We start from the raw sequence: 18,758 nt of genomic DNA on the forward strand, positions 1-18,758 counted from the left end.
CAGCATTTCAAGAGGCGCTGCGTAGCGTGGTTCCTGGCTGAAGGGGGTGGGCAGTTGCTGGAGTCATACCAGCAGGGCAGCGTGGTGGCCCAAAAGGGTGGGCCCTTTCTCCCTCTTGCACCTCCTACGCCAGCTCCAGGTGGCACAAATACAGCGCATCAGGCCCCTCAGGACACACGTGGCCACACAGTCCCTGGTCCATGGCAGCTGGGACAATGTGAGAGGGGCTTCTAGCCTCCCTCAAAGAGCAAGCAAGGCACCAGCTCTTAGAACTCCCAGGAATGCATGTTCTCAGGGCCTGGACCTTCGGACAAGGAGTCTGCCTTTTACACATTCTTAGGGAACCCATGGACAGTTAAAGATTGAGAGGTACTGTGGTCCCAGATGCTAGTGAGATTCTGCCCAAATTGCCTAGAACAGGATTTGGCAAACTTTTTCTATAAAGAGGAGTGCCTCTTGGGCTTTTGTGAGCCATGTGGTCTTCTTAACTCCTAATGTTACCTTGCGTCTGGAAAGCACCATAGGCAATGTGGACACAAACGGGTGCTCTTCCTCCAACAAGACTTTATTTGGATAGCCTGGCCCTTGTGGTTCAGTGGTTGAGCGTCGGCCCCATGAATCTGGAGGTCATGGTTCGATTCCCAGTCAAGGCACATGCCTGGGTTGTGGGCTTGATCCCCAGTAAGGGGCGTGCAGGAGGCAGCCAGTCAATAATGACTCTCTCATCATTGGTATTTCTATCTCTCTCTCCCTCTCCCTTCTTCTCTCTGAAATCAATAAAGCCATATAAAAAAAAAAAAAAAAAAAAAAAAGACTATTTGTATAGACAGGCAGAGGTTGGATTTGGTCTTTGGGCAGTACCCATCCACCCCCACCCTGCCCTGACACTAGGTGCACCACCTGCCCCCACAGTTGGGAGGTCCAGAATCAGCACACTGGGAACACGGTTGGATCGAGAGCTGAAAGCATCTATAGCAATACAATTGCAGGGTATGTGATAATAAGGGAAATAACTCAACAAGAAGCTCTGATACCTGTGAACCCACATCCAAACAACACATGGAGCTAGAAGAGTCAACAGAATCATCCGTGCTGTTACCTGGCAAACGGGACATTCCACAGTCACGTTGGGAGTGTATTACTCACCTCTCAGGGATGACATCAAGAAGAATAAACATGCCTATGGCCCTGCCTCCTCCATCCAAAGCAGTTACGGATGGGGTGGAATGGGTCATTGGGGAGAAAGAGGGACATCTGTAATATTTTAAACAAAAATAAAATTAAAAAAAAGAACAACAAAAAAATCCAAACAAACAAAGCAGTTAAAATAGTCTCCTGTCCAGGACAGAGGAACAAGGCCCAGGCAGGGTGGGTTGGGAGAGATCAGTGATAGGAGAAGAGGTCCCCTGCAGCTGAGTCCCAGCCACAGCACTCCCTCAGTGCCCCCGTGGGGACACTTGCTTGCCCCAGAACCAGATGCTGAAACGAAGACACGAGTGCAGGAGGTAGAAACGGAAGGCGATCCCCAGACACAGCAGTGGAGTGAAGGCCAGCAAGACAAGGCGGGGCAGAGCCAGGAGGATGGGTTTCCCGGAGCCAGCTTTGTGGGCGATAGAAGGCAACCTGCCCAGGGACGAGTATGTATTTATTAGAAAAGTGGAGAAGGGGCTTGAGGCTTTCACGGGTCCCAGTCCTTCCTTGTCCCACTGGCTCCTCAGACCCCCTTTGGCTTCGGAAACAGACTTGGCTCACTGGTTCCTGGGGCTGCGGCCTCGCTGGGGATGCTGGAGGATCCAGCTGAGCTCGCCGCTTCACTCTGCACAGCTTCTCAGCTTATGGACGTGCTTCCACGAGCAAAGCCTGAGGGCCTGGCTGGATGAGTAAACGCCCTCTCTCCAAAGGTGTCTACAGGTGGTGGCCACTGACGTGCACTGCGCTATAGTTTGCTTTGAGGAATTTATTTCTAGAGGAGGAGTGGAGTGAAAGAGAAACAGAAAGAGACAAGAGTGAACTAAAGGAGCTCCACGGATCCGTGAGCTGTAGCCATTCGGTGACCATTGGTGCCCTCTCGTGGCCACAGTTGTCACAGCTCAGAGGGCACAATTTGCTGTGTGCAGTATCTAGAGAAGGGACAGTCACCGTCTCCAGCTGGAACAGCAAATGCAGCTCTGGGACGATTAAATAACATTCTCTCTGCAGACAAGCTTCAGCTCTGTGCCATGAAATAGGCCTCCAGCATCTGTGTGCATCTTCTTGTGAACTCCGAAGGGTACCATGATCTCCTGAAGGCCTGTGGATACCCAGGTCCCTGGGCTTGTCTCTACCCCAGGATTCGGACCCAGTAGGTCTGGAAAGGCCTGGAGAGTTTGCTTTTTAACCAGAAACCAGGGGATTGAGATGTTCTTGGTCTCTGGACCACACTTTGAGTAGCGCAGTTAGAGTGAGTCCCTTGGCTTGGATGCAGCCAATCACATGGAGAAGTGATTCAACTGTAAGGGCATAGGGTGGGTGCTTGAGAAGGGTTTCTGGGGCCACACTGCACCAGGGAAAGGGTCAAAACTTCATGCCTGGTGATAAAGAAAAGTGGTTTACAGACCCCAGGTATCAGTGACCAGATGGTGCTTCTGGAAGGAGAGAAGTCTGCTTTGAATCTGACAGCCTGTCTTCTTCAGAGGTCGTGGGAGCTGGTGTCCTTCCTCATAAGCGGAAGCTCTTAAATCTGTCCCAGTCCTCCCCATCCTCAGGTTTCCCACATTCAGCAGAGCCTGCTGTGTGCTCACAGCTAGTGCTCTCCCCAGGGGCCTGCTCTTCCTGTTCCCGACCAGACAAGCACGCCTGCCTTTCCAGACAAGGTTCCAGGGTCACAGTTACACTGTCCCCCACCAGACAACTCAGTCCTGGTAGGACAACAGCAGGTTGGGATGTGTCATTGGCCACGGATAAGCAATTTGATATGATCACATGTGAAAAGCGGCCAGGTGTCAGAACTCCACCCAAACAGGTCGTATCTTACGCAAAATTACTGAACCATATAAAAGAAGGAGATTTGCCCCAATAAGTATGGACCTGGAGGACAATATGGTAAATGACATAAGCCAGACACAGGACAAATGCTGCATGACTCCACTTTTATGAGGAATCCAAAATAGTTAAGGTCACAGAAGAAGAAAGCAGAGTGGTGGTTACCAGGGCTGGGGGAGGTGAGATGAAAAGATGTTGGTAAAAGCGCAAAAAGTTATGCAGGATGAATAGTTTTGGAAGAGCTGCTGTACAACATGGAGCCTTCAGCTAAAAATACTGTATTGTGCACTTGTGCTAGAGGGTAGACAGTGCTCTTACCACAAAAAGAAAAAATTGAATTAACTAGAGTTATGGATGTCAGAGGACACTTTTGCAGGCAATAAATGTATGGCCTTGGTTGGGGTGATGATTTCATGGTGTAGACGAATTTCCCAACTGTTTTGGTTGTAGACATTGGATGCTGCAGATTTTGTATGTTAATCATACTTCAATACAGTGGTTTAATGAAAGCAAACCAAAAGAGATTATATCTTTCTTGGGTGACTTTAATAAAACTGCAAATGAAGCACAAGCAATATGGTTTCTTAGCCTGAGAAGGATTGTGCATGTTTGGGGCTGGAATGGGTGTCAACAATCTTAGGAACATTTTGTGGGTTTTGGGGGGAACAGGCTGTGGATGGATACCTGTGTGAAGGAGAGCCCTGACATACCTGGATAGGTTGCAAGTGTCTTGACAGTGTCCACAAAATGAACACAGAGGCCACTCCCACTGTCACTGAAGGGATCTGAACAACACAGATCTGTCCTGCAAACCTCAACATGCTCCCTCCCCTGGAGCCCATGAGTATTCCAAGGGGATGTTCACACGAGGGCTGGCGTAGACCTCTTTGCACTGCATCTGTCCTCACTGTGCAGCCAAGGAGAGGATGGGGATCATGGCTATGTGGACACAGCTGGTCCTTACAAGTGTGTCTACACTCTTGACGGGTTCCTAGTTGTCTGGGATGGTCCCCTTTCCCAGACTGAGTGCTGCTGGCATATTATAAAGACACAAGCCAGGGGAAGAAGAGTGAATGTGGGCCCTAGGCTGTCAGAACACGAAAGACATGGGCACAGACATCAGGAGGCCCTGGTAAACCCAGAAGGTGTGGGGGGCCTGGCGGGGAGTCCGAAGCTGGCCACCCCTGCACCTATCATCTGGGATCTGAGATGCCCCTTCTCCAGGTCTCGGATTCATCTTTCACTGCCCAGGCACTGTGTTAACTCTTTTCTGTCCTGACTTTCTTGGAAAGAACTCTGTCTCAAGAAGAGGAGCCATGGGCACTTGTTGACCTGTCTGTCTCTGAGGGGAGACAGGACTCTTGTGCCCGTGTTTGTTTTGTGGGCACAGGGCACCCATATGGGGAGCATAGGAAGGTCTTGGTAACTGCTCCCTGGAATGATTGCCTAGAAATGAAAGCCTGTGCTTATGGAAGTATTCCTTTCAACAGTCAGGAGCCAGCCAGGGCCAGGCTGACACCACCAGCCCTCCTCTCGGGAGCTGAAGGTGCGGGGCAGTGAGCAGAAGGGGAGCTGAAGGTGCGGGGCAGTGAGCAGAAGGGGAGCTGAAGGTGCGGGGCAGTGAGCAGAAGGGGAGCTGAAGGTGCGGGGCAGTGAGCAGAAGGGGAGCTGAAGGTGCGGGGCAGTGAGCAGAAGGGGAGCTGAAGGTGCGGGGCAGTGAGCAGAAGCCATCCCCCGTGTCCAGGACACAGCCCCTCCGTTTTCCACCCGGATCGCTCCTCCTCCCTCAGTCTTCAGGAGATTGGAGGTTTGATCCTTTAAGGATCCCATTTAAACCTCCAGCAGACTTAAACGGAAAAGGAAGAACCACAACAGAATCTAAAAATGGCAAAAGGAAAAATAAAACATCAGCGTGACCGCAGAATATGTAAGGCCCCAGGCAGGACCTGCTGGAACGTGCGCAGGAGGAAGGCCGCAGGGCGCTCTCTCCTCCCGCCCGCTGCGTGGCCACGGGCCCTTCCCAGCCCCCGGCCCCCAGTCCCCAGCCCGGCGGGCAGCGCCCACCCGCGTGCCTCGTCCCAGGGCAGCCCGCTGCTCCCGAGGGTGCGACCAGAGCTCCGGGAAGCTCATTCTGGAGAATCGAATATGATGGTTTTCCATCGGGAAGGTGCCGACAGCCCTGGCTGGGTAGCTCAGTTGGTTAGAGCATCGTCCCGATACACCAAGTTTGCGGGTTCGATCCCTGGTCAGGGCACATACAATAATCTACCAAAAGGCATAAATAAGTGGAGCAACAAATCAGTTTCTCACTCTCTCTCTATGAAATCAATAAAGAAAAATTAAAAAGAGAAAAGGAAGGTGCCGACAACCAAACTCACTCTCCTGAGCTTCAAATTCAAAGTATTGAGAAGCCTGAGTTCAGGTCCTTGAACTCTCACCTTGCAGCTGTGAAACCCGGGCACCGCACCCAGCCTTTCACACCCCCTTTCCCTCTCCTACGGCATGGTCCCGTGGCAAGTCCACATGAGGGCGTGTGTGCAGCGGAGCTGTAGGACCTCTCACGGCACCACTAGCTGCTAGTGAACTACCAGCGGCCCTCAGCCCCACGCTGAAGTGCCAACAGCCTCGGTTCTGTCGCATGAGACAGGCATAGCAATGGGTGCAGTCCACCGAGGCCCCAACTCTCCTGCCAGCCAGTCCTTTTCATCCACACTGGCCCTTTGTCACAGGAGCCCTGTCAAAGTGGAGGCTATTTGGGGTTGTCCCGTCTTAAGACACTTAATTCACACTGCACATGGTGTTCTAGTTTTTTTGACAGGTTTGGCAGTGTTTGCCACTGCTCCTTTCAAAAGGGCCTCTTTAAACTTGGCCAACTTGACAAATGTGTCTTTTGCCTTCCTTAGCAATCAATTATGGAGGTGTGGACAAGGGCTGCTTTCTTCTTCTGCCTCCTCTTTGTTAATCATCACATGAGGCTATTTTTGCCATTGCTTTTTCAGGGAGAGTGGAAGGGGGGCGAGGGAGGGGGAAGGGGAGAGAGAGAGAGGGACCGAAGTGGGAGAGAGACACATCCGCTGCTTGCCTCCCGCACTTGCCCCCGTCGGAGGCAGGGAGTGAGCCCTTGACAGGGAATCAAACCCGAGACCCTTTGGTGCGCAGGCCGACGCGCTAACCACTGAGCAACACTGGCCAGGGCCTCTTTTTAAATTTTTAACACTTTTCAATGAACAAAGAATGAGCAAGATAAGGCTGAAACGTGAAGAGCCGTGCTGAATCCTCAATGGAGAGCAATCTGGTAATAGCGAGTCCCTGGCTTTTCTTTCCCATGCATGAAAACAATCCGGCACAGTTACACATGTTTTGCTATTTAATATTTCTTTTTATCACAAGTGAAACATCCACATCTCTGATTTTCCAGTTGTGCTAATATGTTAAGATGGAAAATTTATAGTAATATTTTAAATGCTATTTCATTATGTAATAGATTTGATGAGTAAACAACTGTGGAGTAATAGGGTCTTAGTGGCAACTTTGAAAAGAATGTCTAGTTAGGAAACACTCTCACTTATGAAATAGGCCCTCCAGTGCCCCTGTATTTTTATTAGCTACGTGTTTTTTGCTTTGGCCCAGGCCTTAATATTAGAGATAAGATATAGACTCTATTCAAATGCACATTATTTCATTCAAAGTTCTTTTTGGGTCTCCCACAGAACTTTCTGTTGCTGGCCAAATTTCCATTTCCTCAATAAGAGTTCCTTGGAGATCAACCACAAGTGTCCAGCACTGGCACTTATTTTGGCAACACCAAACAGTAAACTCATTGCAGAGTAACACTCCCTTCTTTATTTTTCCACATACGTCAGCTGTTTTTGGCTAAACTAACTGTTTTTTTTTCCCCAGCCTCACCGCAAACCATGTGAATTCAGGCTAAGGAATCAGATTTGGCATCTGTTTCTGCCACGTCCATACACAGGGGTTCAAGGTAAAAGATAATATCTAACAGTATTAAAATATAAATATCAAACGCTGGAAGTGGGGTTACGCCTGTGTGGATCAAAATCATCTTTCATATCAAAGATCAGACAGATATTGTTCAATACTGACAAATATAGTTAGAGTGGCGTACGTCTATAACCCGGATGAGTCATAAGGGAAGACACTAAACCAACTGGAACACAGCAACGTGCCCCTGAGGACAAGGACAGCAGTTTGGAGCCATTGGACACTATTGCTTTTCATCTTAGCTCATCTGTACTTCCTACCAAGTGAAGACATTATTTTGACAAAAATGCAATAATGGTTCTCAACGTTTTTGCACCCTTCTGAATTCAAAGAGAAGGGGTCAGACCCAACAGAGTGATGCCAGTTGGGAAATCAGGGGCAAGAGAATTGAACAGGGTGGGGGAGGCCTTCTCCTTAAGGGGTGCCCCATCACAGGGTGCTCAAATGAGGAACAGGGTGGAAGGAAAAGACAACCCCTGGAAAACCCATGGAGTCATTTGGGGAGTAACTTGTGGCACGTGTCTTTAGATTTTCCAACCAAATTATTTCCAGAGCCAGCAGCGTAGGTTCCTTCCTCTTTTGTATAGATTATCAGGAGCCACCACAGCCAAAAACCTGGGTTCCCAGTCCCCCTCCTTGCCTCAGTCATCCAAAAAGGGGCAGCATATTCCCCTAACATGCCCACTATGGTAGTATGTGTCAGCCCTCACCCTCTCATCTGCCCTTGAGCCAGCAGGGCAGGAGCTCTTCATAAAGTCACTGTCTAAACCCTCAGGCACATCCCCGAGACAGTGAACAACTCCGGGAGTGGCTGGTGTTATTTTTTATTGAGTAAAGTAGGAGCAAGGGTGTACCAGGGACAGGTGCATCTAGAAAGAAACAAGGCAGAGCCACTTAGCTGTTCAAACAATGCTCAAGAAGCCCTCTACTTGTCTCCTGGGGCCTGAACACTGAGGGGACTCCACCAGGGTGAGAGGAAGTGCAAGTGAGAGGCAGTCTGCATGGCCCAGCCCGTCCCATGTCCTCTATGTGTCCTGGCAGCTGGACTTCACCATGGAGGTCTTGCCCAACCAGGGGACAGTGTATATCTGGAAAGAGCAGAGTGCATTCTGCAAAAGGGAAACAAGAGAGATGGTCAGTTGGGGTTACGGTAAAAGAGGAAATGGCCCAGCACGAGATCTCAGAAGCGCAGGTGAGGAGCTATGGTTGTTTGTGGAACTCTCAGCCCTCTACCCTGCGGAGCCCCAAAAGACTATGCAGGACTCAGCAGTGGCCTCCTGGTAACCACTCCCGTCACTCAAATCCAGGAGATGGCTTTATGTCCCCGGTCCCTGCAGGAATCCACACTGTTGTACCCCCAGCATGGCCCTTTCAGGAGCCACCCAGGCAAGGCCACAAAGCCCCAGAGGGTGCAGGGTATGAAGCCAAGTTCCTTCCACCAGCACCAAGACAGGTCCAGAGGGAAGGACCCAGGAAACCCTCCTGAAAGACACAGTGTGTTTGGGGAGGTAACAAGAGGGTGGAGGCCACCCCAGGGGGTGAGACATCCCAATAACCAGGCAAGCCCAGGGGAGCAATAACCAGGCAAGCCCAGGGGAGAGTCTCGTGTTCAGTGAGGGCAGCACAGGAGGGTTCCCCCCTTCCAGGCTTCTAATTCCCTCTAATCTGTTCCAATGGCTGAGGCTGGGATTAAAGGGCCCTAATGCCCCCCAGCTGCCTCCTCTAGTCAGCAGGCAACAATCCCCAAAGCACATGGTGCACACATGTCCCAGCTCAAATGCCCTTATAAATTCAAATTAGGAACCTGCCCACACAAATAGGCACCCTTTCCCCTACACGCACTCTAACACCTGCACCCACCCCCACCATGCCACAGCACTCACTCCTGACACTCCCCCATGGCACAGCCCCACTCCTTTGCCCTGCATGCCTGGCCCCTGGCCCACACCAGGTACATACCTTTCTCAGGTGCGGCTGGGCATGGAAAGGACAGCTGGCCAAGTTGGGCTGGGACTTGGTACATGTGGTTCGACCGATTTCCACATCCAAGAAGTAGTTCAACCCAGCCACGACCTGTGCATATAAAGAGTAAGATTGGTTTTCAACACCTGCCCATGTCACACAGGAAGTTACCGTCCTATTACTGCAATGGGCCAGCATCCATGGGTTGCCAGAGTCAGCACCCAGCCATTCCTGATGGCTGCCCAACTCGATGTGCCCCAAGTCCTTCCAGTAACTTGTTTACAGAGAAGCTCTGACAAGCTGAGTCACACAGCCTGGCAGCAAGAGAGGCAGGAAAATGGAAGGTGGAGCCAGACACCAAAATTGTGCCAGGAGCTGAAGGTGCAGCTCTGGGGAGCCAGGCAGGGTGTCAACAAATCAACGGTGACAGCGCCAGGACCCCAGGCAGGGGCTAAGACAAAATGACAGCTCTGTTGGGGCCAAGGCTGGTTCTGTCTCAAGAAGACTCACGTGATAATGATCTTGAAGCTACAGTCCAGTTAGTAATGTCCAGCCCATCGAGGCTCTCCTCCAGGTAACCAGGCTTACTCATGCCCTCACTGGTCAGTAGGAAAGGAGATGCGCGCACACGCGCGCACACACACATGCCTGAGGCCAATAAAAGGTGCTCCTGGAATGCCTGCCTTTTTGGAGTTATTTGTGACCAGAACACTTCTAAGGGGTGTCACCCACCTCCCCCAGGCACACCTCCTGAGAACTCAGAGAACCTTGAGATGAGGGGCCCCGACCAGTCCTATGATCCCTCTGGTGTCAGTTTTCCACATGAGCCCATGAGTATGACACCAAGCTAGTGTCACACTGGAGAGGAGCAGGCTGGTGGGGACGTGGTGAGCAAGGAGTGCACGTCCCACCCAAAGGGGACAATGCCAGCCGCAGGAGAAATGGATCTGATCCTGACCCATCATGTGCAGTTTCAAGAGGTGAAAACAGGCTTTGAACACTGGCAGGCAGCAAGCGCCACGCTTGGTTGCTGTGTGGCTACGTCCTGCTCTTCAATGGGAAGCAGACCAGCTGGTGGAAACTCCAGCCCTCCTTCCAGGACAAGCTCAAGGCCCAGGGGACTTTCCTGCCATTCCCCTTCTGGACTCTCATGACTGCTCTCCTATGTGGCCAGAACCTCAGGGCGGGCTGGCAGAGGCAGGGTCGGGGTCAGGGTCAAGTGTGGTCCTCTCTACCCCAGCGTACGCCTAACTACCTCTGGCTTTCGGCGGTGGGGCGCCCACCTATGGGTGGGAAGGAGGCTTCAAAACCTGGAGCCTCTTCCACAGGTGTGACCGACGCAGGGAAGCAACACTCCAGGGGCCTGTGCTCCAAGATCTCTCAGCAGGTTTGGATCCTTCAGCAAGACCCTCTGCCATGGCATCTGCCTGGACACCACAGGGCATGGACTGGACTCCTCTGTGTTTGCTGGTACCCTCGGGGGAGCAGGGAGGGCCCCTCCTCAGGGAGGGTGTCTGGAGTGCTTGGGGCCCCAAATACCATTGCACACAGAGGGCATGGGATTGGTTCCGTGGCACCTGTTGAGAGGACACTCGGAGAACACTCCTCTTCTTCATGACCCAAATCTCGTCCTGAGGAAAACTCAGGGCGACACAAACTGAGTAAACTGAGTGCCAGTCTGCACACACATCCTGGACCCGCCCCAAATGCCAAGGTGATGACACAGACAGACAGGCCAGCGGCTGCAGTGCAGGACCTGGGGCAGCCTTGGCTAGAAAGGACATCGGTGGGACCACCACAGACCTCCGACACGGTCTATGCATCTGGGAACTATCTCAGGGTTGATTCCCGACGTTCAAAATCGTACTGTGACGACAGAAGAAAGCGCTTGTTTTTAGGACACAGGCACTCTCAGGTGGTTGGGAGAAACAAGTGCAAGTGTGTACCCACTTCCGCCCGCGGGGAGGGAAGGGAGGCGGCTAAAGCACCCGGCCAACATCTGAACATTCTGAGCAACTCGGGTGAAGGATTACAGGGATTCTGCGCGCTATTTCTGCAAGTGCCCTGTAAGTCTGAAATTAGGTCCAAGTGGAAAGTGAAAACGCATAAAGTGTTTAAGAAATCATTCCGTGGCAGAGCCAGGCGGGCAGCCAGGTTGGCAGCCTGTTTCTCCTTGGCCTGTGGGTCATTTCGTTGCCAACTCGCACTGAGCCCGCCCAGTCCCACGAGCCTGGTGGGGGGCTACGGTGACCCCCAGCCCCGTCCTTGCGGGGCTGGTGCTTGAAGACCGAAATGAAGGCCTGGGCACTGACTCCGAGGGCCTGGGGCTCAAGGCCCGTCCGCGTAAGCTCGGGGAAACTGCAGGGCCGAGAAGCCGGGGCGGGGGGAGCGCCCCGAGAGCTGGGCGGGCGGGGCTGGGGCGCTGGCGTCCCGAGGGCGCACCCAGCCCTCCCCTTTCCCGTCCCCTCCCCTCCCCTCCGCGCCCTGCCCTCCCCTTTCGCCTCCCCTCCCCCTCCCCGCCCTGCCCCGCTCCGCCCCCCCCCCCCCCCCCCCCCCGGGGCGCAGGCCCGCACCGACCCGCGCACGCACCTGCTTGCGGGCGCGCACCACGCGCACGGCGCGGCTGTGGTAGGCGTCGTTGCTCGCCTTGTTGTACTCGCTCAGCGCGAAGCTGAGCGCCTTCTGCACGCCCTCCTCGTTCACGTCCGCCTCGGCCAGGCCGCCCACCAGGCGGGGCTTGTCGGGGCTGGCGGCCGCGGCCAGGGCCAGGGCCAGGGCGAGGGCCAGGGCGGCCAGCAGGAGCAGAGGGGCGCGCGAGGCGGCGCCCATGGTGCGCGCGGGAGCTCCGGGGCGCGGCTGCTGCGACGCTCGGGCTCTGGCGGCGGGATGCCCGCCCCGCCCCGCCGCCGGGCTTTTATCGCCCCGGCGGCCCCGCCCCGGCTCCTCCTTTTCCGCCAGGTCACATCCTCGCCCCGTTTCCGCCGACCGGCCCCTCCCCGCGCCTGTCGCTGCCGGGTCCCGAGGCCCTGCGCCTCCTGGAGCCCCTCGCGCCGGCTCCGTTACCAGCCCCCCGCCCCCCAGTTCGGGACCTCCTGCTGGGGTCCCCCCCCAGCTCCTCCGCACCCTGGAGCCCTCCCCTCGGCCCGGTCCCCGCCTGTCACCCAAGTCGGCCTGCCCCCCCCCCCCCAGGGTGCTCTGAAGCTCAGCTCACCCTGGTCTCCACAGAAGGAAGGAGTCACCCTCCTCTGGGCCCCTGAATTCTAATTCCTTCTTTCCAAAGCGAAAAACGGGTGTCTCGGTCTCTGAGCAATTGGTCGGATTCTAGGGATCCCAGAGCAAGGCCACGATTTGAAAGGCTGGGGAAGACGCCACCTGCGCCTCCTACTGCGGAGAAACATAAGTGAAGTAATTAACCTCTCTTTGGTAAAAAGTTCAGGTTCTCTGGTTCACAACTCATGTATTTATTTATTTATTCAATAAACCTTTCTTGGGCTTCTCCCAGGCCAAGGGGTCTAGGGTCTGTAGGTAAGAGGTGGTGAGTGGGCGGGTGAGCCTTGGACTTGGCATTATAGAGGAACTGCCCTGTAGAGATGTAACCGAATCCATGTGTAACTTTCTATTTTCTAGGAGACACGTTAAAGGATGGGAAAAGATACCGGTGACAGTAAGTTTAAGAATTTTTTATGTGATATGTTAACTGGAAAAAAAAAAAAGCAAGGTGAGAGGAAACAAGTGCTGATTTGCGATTCAAAAGAATAGCTCTTCCAGAAGCACTGTTTTAGGCAGAAACTCGGTTAGGGCGTCTATTCAGAGCTGAAGGTCAGGGGTATTTGTGAGAAAGGGAAGGGGGGTAACTACCGGAAGAGAAGAAAGAAATTTCTATGGGTGTTAACAAGCTAAGGAAGGAATTTCTACAGATGCAGATAAGCTAACATAGTGATATTTATTCTAAAGAATGTAATCAATTTGTAGTTCTGTAGTTATGACCTCTGCTTCCCTGTTTTGAACCTGAGGAAGAAAATATCTGCCAAGAAGGACTTCTTGTGGTTGGTTGGGCCCAAGTTTAAAACTGGACGCCAGCAGCTGCTGTGGCAGAGGCCTCTAACGCACACTGCACATGGGAGAAACGCACAGGCTGAGCTGTCAGCCTGTGCACTGTGCTCCTGCATTGTGAGGCAGCCCTTGGATTGAAATTCAGCCAATGGATCTGAGACTCTCCTGTCCAACTTGAGACTGCCCCTATATCCTCACTTGTATCTTTACTGACCAATCAGAGCTGCTCTGTTCTGACCAATCAGGGGTGTGCTATTTGGACCAAACAAATTGTGAGGATGTGGAGTCCTCAACTGCAAAGCAATGGACCAGTCAGGGACGGGGGATGGGCATTAGCCTCTACATAAGCCAGCATCACCTTTCTCTCCGTGGAGCACACCTTCAGTTTTCGGAAGACTGATTCCCAAGCTAGAGCTCTAACGCCAGAACCTTAATACTGAGGCCACCTCACCTGGGCTACCTTCTCAGAGTTGTTCCAAAATCCTGCCCTTCCAAACTAGTCACACACACACACACAAAGACAGAGAGGACCCAAATAAATAAAATCAGAAATGAAAGTGAAAGAGGAGAGGTGACAACTGACACCGAAGAAATAAAGAGGATTGTAAAGAAATATGAACAACTATATGCCACCAAACTAGACAATCTGGATGAAATGGATAAATTCCCAGAAACATACAATCTTTCAAAACTGATTCAGGAAGAATCAGGAAATCTGAATAGACAGATTAAAACTAATGACATTTAAGCAGTAATCAAAGAACTCCCAACCAAAAAAAGTCCTGCACCAGATGACTTCATAGGTGAATTTTACGAAAAATTCCAAGAGGAACTAACATTTAACCTTGTCAAATTATTCCAAAAAGTATTCAAGAGAAGGGAAATCTCCCAAGGTCATTTTACAAGCCCAGCATTATCCTAATTCCAAAACCAGATAAAGACACTACAAAGAAAAAAAAATTATAGGCCAATATCCCTGATAAATATAGATGCTAAAGTCCTCAACAAAATATTAGCAAATTGGATCCAGCAATACATTGAAAAGATCATACATCGTAATCAAGTGCGATTTACTGCAAGGATGCAAGGCTGGTACAATATCTGCAAATCAATAACTGTGATACACCACATAAACAAAATGACAGATAAAAACCACCTTATTAGTAGCTCACTTGGTTAGAGCATCATCCCAAATAAGCCAAGGTTGTGGGTTCTATCCCCAGTCAGGGCACATACAAAAATGAACCAATGAATGCATAAATGGTGCTGGGGAAATTGGACGGATACATCCAAAAGATGAAACTAGATCACCTTCTCACACCGCATACAAGAATGATCTCAACACAGGTTAAAGACTGAAATGTTAGACTCAAAACCATAAAAATCCTAGAAGAAATCATAGGCAGTAAAGTATCAGACATTTCTCATAACAATATTTTTTTCTGATATATCACCTTAGGCAAGGGAAACTAAAGAAAAATATAAAGATACAGAGTGATTGGTGAGTACAAGTTTATTTGCTTCTGACTATATATAGTGTGGATGAAAAGGGGTCACATATTAAACCTGACAAGCTCAGGAAAGGCCTGCATGGTGACCTTATGAACTCAGAGACCTAAAGTAACCACATAGGATGGTCTGAAATTAAAACTTTTTAACTAATAGCAGTTTATGGTGGGTAGTCATGTCCCAGGCTGGTATCTTCGCTGACAAAGGTCAACCTTTACCTTAACTGAGCCTGTCTATTGTCTTTTTGCATCTATGATAACATAACCATTGGAATGTCAGGGTAACGTCCCTTTTTCCAGAACCCAGAGCACCAGGGCAGAGATCACAAATTATCTCACTGTTACTGTTATTGAGTTAATTGTTGACTAGTAACTATCCTGTATGCACCTATGAAAAAGAAGCCTGTGTCTATCATTTTACCTTTTATCCGATCCCAGAGATTTCCCCTGCTTTGCTTTCTCCTGCCTCTCTAATCTATCACCAATGGATTTCATGTAACCCACACACATCTTCCGTTTGATTGTAATGTATAAAATAAGATGCAAAACTGCCATCCTCTGGAGCATTTTCTCAGTTTGATGAGATTTTGTTTTCCAGCATTTGTCAACAGTTTGGCTCAAATAAATTCACAAAAATTCTCTAAAGGTTTGAATGTGTCTTATGTTGACATTTGTATTTTATATGTTACAGGTCCTCATTCTGACTCCCCTGTTCTGCTGACCAGATTCCCATGGCTGGGTAAGTGTTCAAGGACTATGTAGAGATGTGAGGTTAAGGGATCTGCAGTAGAGGGGGTCATCCTGTGAATATGTGAATTTCTTCCTAAAGCCACCACTACAGCACTAAATAAAACTCGCTGTCTCTCTGAGGCTGTGAGAATGGGTGGAAGAGGGTAATGCTGCGAGCTAAGGAAATGGAGTGACCTTGATGGGGTGAGAGTGGGAACAAAGGGATGGAGGCAGGGAAATGAATATTTTTTAGGTAACTTCTGCTTTCCCAGCGTCTACCAGGTTCTTTCCTACGTGTTTCCTCAGTTAACTTCAAGACAATTCTGGGAGACATAACTCCTGTGTCGTTCATATCAAAACAGAGATTAGAAAAGTTCAGTACAGGCCGGCCTCGTGACTCAGTGGTTGAGTGTCAACCCCATGAACCTGGAGGTCACAGTTCAATTCCCAATCAGGGCACATGCATGTGTGTGTGTGTGTGTGTGTGTATGTGTGTTTTGTGAGCTTGATCCCCAGTGGGGGGTGTGCAGGAGGCAGCTGATCAATGACTCTCATTGTTGATGTTTCTCTCTCTCTCTCTCCCTCTGCCTTCCTCTCTCTGAAATCAATAAAAACATACTTTAAAAACCCCCAAAAGGCCAGTACATCCTCCACACGCATTCAATCAAAAAGAGGATATGAACCAAAGCTGTTTCCTTTCTGTGAAAACGGGAAGTGGGCTGGGTGTGGAGAAGATGGGGGTCTAGAAAGTGATGGGTGAGGCCGAACAGGGAACAGAAAGGGCGTGAACAGCGTCGAGCTGGGGAACCATGAGCACACAGATCCGCGTGCAAGCTGGGAGGGGGCACCAGTGTTTGCTCTCCAGCGAGGGCACAGATGCCATGCGAGTCATCAGGCTTATCACTACTGATAAGCACCTAGTCCTGCATTTGTTTATGAAACCTCTGACTTGCACTTGGTTCTCAGTAACGTGCAGTAATTCCAGTGCCAAAGATCCACACAAGAGCTCAGTAAGTTACAAAACACACTCAAGCTTTCGGTGCTGATACTTTAAGAAGAAAACAGTGAACATAGATAACACATTTTATAATGATAGGATCCTTTGTGGGTATGGAGAGGCTGACCTGAAGAAGTTGATTAAAACAAAACAAGTAATTTATTGGAGAAAAGGGTCTTCTCTCAATTTTGCAATCGTTTGGGGTTTCTAAAACTGATTTCTTAAGTAGTCTGAGTTCTCAATATTTACCTGGCCTTTCTCATTAACTGGTCTTGTTATAGGCACCTGAAATCCAGAAAAGGTGTTATTAGGCAGCCCCCTGAGTGGGAGGGAGAGGGCTGCCCCCTCCTTGGCTCTTGTCAGTCTTGTAGAAAAGACTTCAAAGGAGTGACATTGAATTGCATTGTGATAAATCCAGTTTATTAAAGTAGTAAAAACACAAGTAAATTTATTAAAGAAGCAAGGCAAGTAAATTTATCAAAAATACACCTGGCTTATGGAGCACAGACAAGCTCTCAGCCCGAGGACTGAGCCTACGGGGGTTCAAAGGTGCCCGGTGTACATCAGGGAGGGGCTTGTAGGTCTGTCCCGACCACGACCCCACCTATCCTGCGCGGGCGCATGATGGTGGCCTTATGTAATGATGATCCAGAGAATGCCACTGAGCGTGCGACATTGGCGCACTGCTGCTGTGGTCTCTGCAACCAGCGCTGTGCACTATAAAGGGGGGATCGTTCTCTGGATTGGCTCTGCGGCCTTCTTCACAGGAGGGATCTCGCCTCCGAAACACCCCTGGCAGCCTCCCTCCCCCGACAAAAGGTTTTACACTTTCCTGTCTACAGGTTTCAAGATTCTTCTGCCAGATACCTTGGTACAGACTAACTCTCAAGGTCTAACTCTCAAGGTCTCCCTTTTCCTTTGTTAGGGCTTTCCCAAAATTTAGGAGAAACACCTGGTGACTTTATGTCACCAGGCCTGGAGACTGCTGGCTTCTCTGTTTAGTGAGCGGGATAAATACTCCCCCTTCTCTCGCCCTTTCCCCAAGACGGCTGACTTCTTTGTTTAGCAGGTGAGATAAAACTCTCCCTTCTTTCCTTCCCCCTTCCTCCTGCCTTAGCAGTTCCAGGGTGATTTAAGCTCTGTATTCTCTGGTTAGGGAGGAGAGACATTAACCAATTGTTCTCAAGCCTCCTTGGCTGGGGAAGGTAAAGACCTGCTATTTACACGCTGCCTAAACTGTTTGGCCTTGTTTAATTATCTTGTCTCAGTTTCCCTATTGCTCTTGTCCAGGAATTCTCCTGGCTTCTTGCTACCCTGTTACAGTCTGGATAAATCTGAGCTTTCTGCCTTTCAGAATTTAAATGTCTCCTTGTGAAATAGAAGAGGGTAGAATAAAGGGTTGTATTTCCCGCCAACTCTCTTGTACTTCAAGCTAAGTGGCAGAGATCTCAGGTTTGCTGATGTTGCTATTTGACTTGATAGGGAGGGAGTGATGGGGTGCGATGGCCTGAATACTATGACTTATAGTTTGATTGTATAACTAGTTGTGCTTATTTCATAGTATGATGTTTGCCATTCTGTTAAAAGTTTGCCCTTTCCAGACCCTTTGAGTTCAGCAGACTGGCTTATGGTTGGATGCAAACACTCAGGGCGATAAGAACAGTCATAAATCTAGAGGCACAGAACAGTCAGAGGCATGTGCTGACCACAAGACTCACATACCGTTTTGTCGTTCATCGCCGGATTGGTCAAGAACAACAGCTGATGTCTGCGGACCTCTGGGGCTGCACGTAGCTGCATTCTGTTCCCAGCCTTCACTCACCCCATCCCCCTTTCTAACCCCATCCCTGGCACCATGCTGTGAGACAGGTTTTGGCCACTTGTAAGCCCCCTGTCTTCTTGGTTGGCTGGCCTTCTCAATAAACCCCTTATATGATTCAACCGCGCCTCTGTTGAATTGGACACAGTGACAGGCCGCACAAACCCAACTGGGGATTCCGGTAACAGGAGCAGCACCTGGAGCAGGTTGGAAAGGGCCTTCCCTGCACTGCAAGGGCTCGAATATGATGCTTGGTCTGGGGATCAGTCTAGAAGTGGCTAAATACACAATCTTCTCATAATATGATGGCCAGGTCCAGGCTTTTGTTCCCCTCCGCACCCCTCTGAACGTTCATTCAGTGCCCATGCTCGCCAGCTGGCTCTGGCTGCTCCCTGTAGGACCCAGAGAAGGCAGCTTGTCAGATGAGGTCCCCCACAGAGGAACTGGGCTTCTCTTAGCTCCCTCGCTTCCTGCCTGCACACAGCAGGTCTGCCCCCCCTTCCTCTTTCATTTCCTCCCCTAGGGACTGACTTAGACACACTTCCTCTCCTGGCACGCAGGAGGGAGCCAGGCCTTCTCCTTTCCCCTCTCGCTTCCAGTTCCGAGCTGAGAGCCCGCTGGTGGACTGGCTCTTCTCTCCGTGTTTATCAGCTGGACCAGGAGGTCC

The 18,758-nt window shown here is 50.7% G+C and overlaps 1 protein-coding gene and 1 long non-coding RNA gene across 2 annotated transcripts; one reads left to right on the forward strand and one right to left on the reverse strand.

Moving 5' to 3' along the window:
* Positions 1 to 7,832: 7,832 nt before the first annotated feature.
* On the reverse strand, positions 7,833 to 11,912 carry LOC308563122 (cystatin-C-like). Its single transcript, XM_081149872.1, has 3 exons — positions 11,575 to 11,912; positions 8,983 to 9,096; positions 7,833 to 8,132 (listed from the first exon to the last, which is right to left on the reverse strand). Exons 1-3 carry the CDS (start codon positions 11,812 to 11,814, stop codon positions 8,049 to 8,051), a joined length of 438 nt encoding a protein of 145 aa, XP_081005998.1. The 5' UTR covers positions 11,815 to 11,912; the 3' UTR covers positions 7,833 to 8,048.
* Positions 11,913 to 11,948: 36 nt separating this feature from the next.
* LOC308562895 lies at positions 11,949 to 18,227 on the forward strand. Its single transcript, XR_013999689.1, has 5 exons — positions 11,949 to 12,390; positions 12,613 to 12,649; positions 14,498 to 14,539; positions 15,238 to 15,285; positions 17,860 to 18,227. It is a non-coding gene; the product is annotated as an uncharacterized lncRNA (long non-coding RNA).
* The last annotated feature ends 531 nt before the right edge of the window (positions 18,228 to 18,758 follow it).

This window comes from Miniopterus schreibersii (genome assembly GCF_964146895.1).
Source record: "Miniopterus schreibersii genome assembly, chromosome: 10".
In the NCBI taxonomy this organism is placed as follows: domain Eukaryota; kingdom Metazoa; phylum Chordata; class Mammalia; order Chiroptera; family Miniopteridae; genus Miniopterus; species Miniopterus schreibersii.

Excerpts from the sequence above, each read along its gene's own strand:
- LOC308563122 (XM_081149872.1), bottom strand. The coding sequence starts at position 11,814 with ATGGGCGCCGCCTCGCGCGCCCCTCTGCTCCTGCTGGCCGCCCTGGCC. Across the intron at positions 9,097-11,574 it reads TGGTGCGCGCCCGCAAGCAG|GTCGTGGCTGGGTTGAACTA; the intron begins GTGCGTGCGCGG and ends TTATATGCACAG. Across the intron at positions 8,133-8,982 it reads CCCAGCCGCACCTGAGAAAG|AATGCACTCTGCTCTTTCCA; the intron begins GTATGTACCTGG and ends TCCCTTTTGCAG.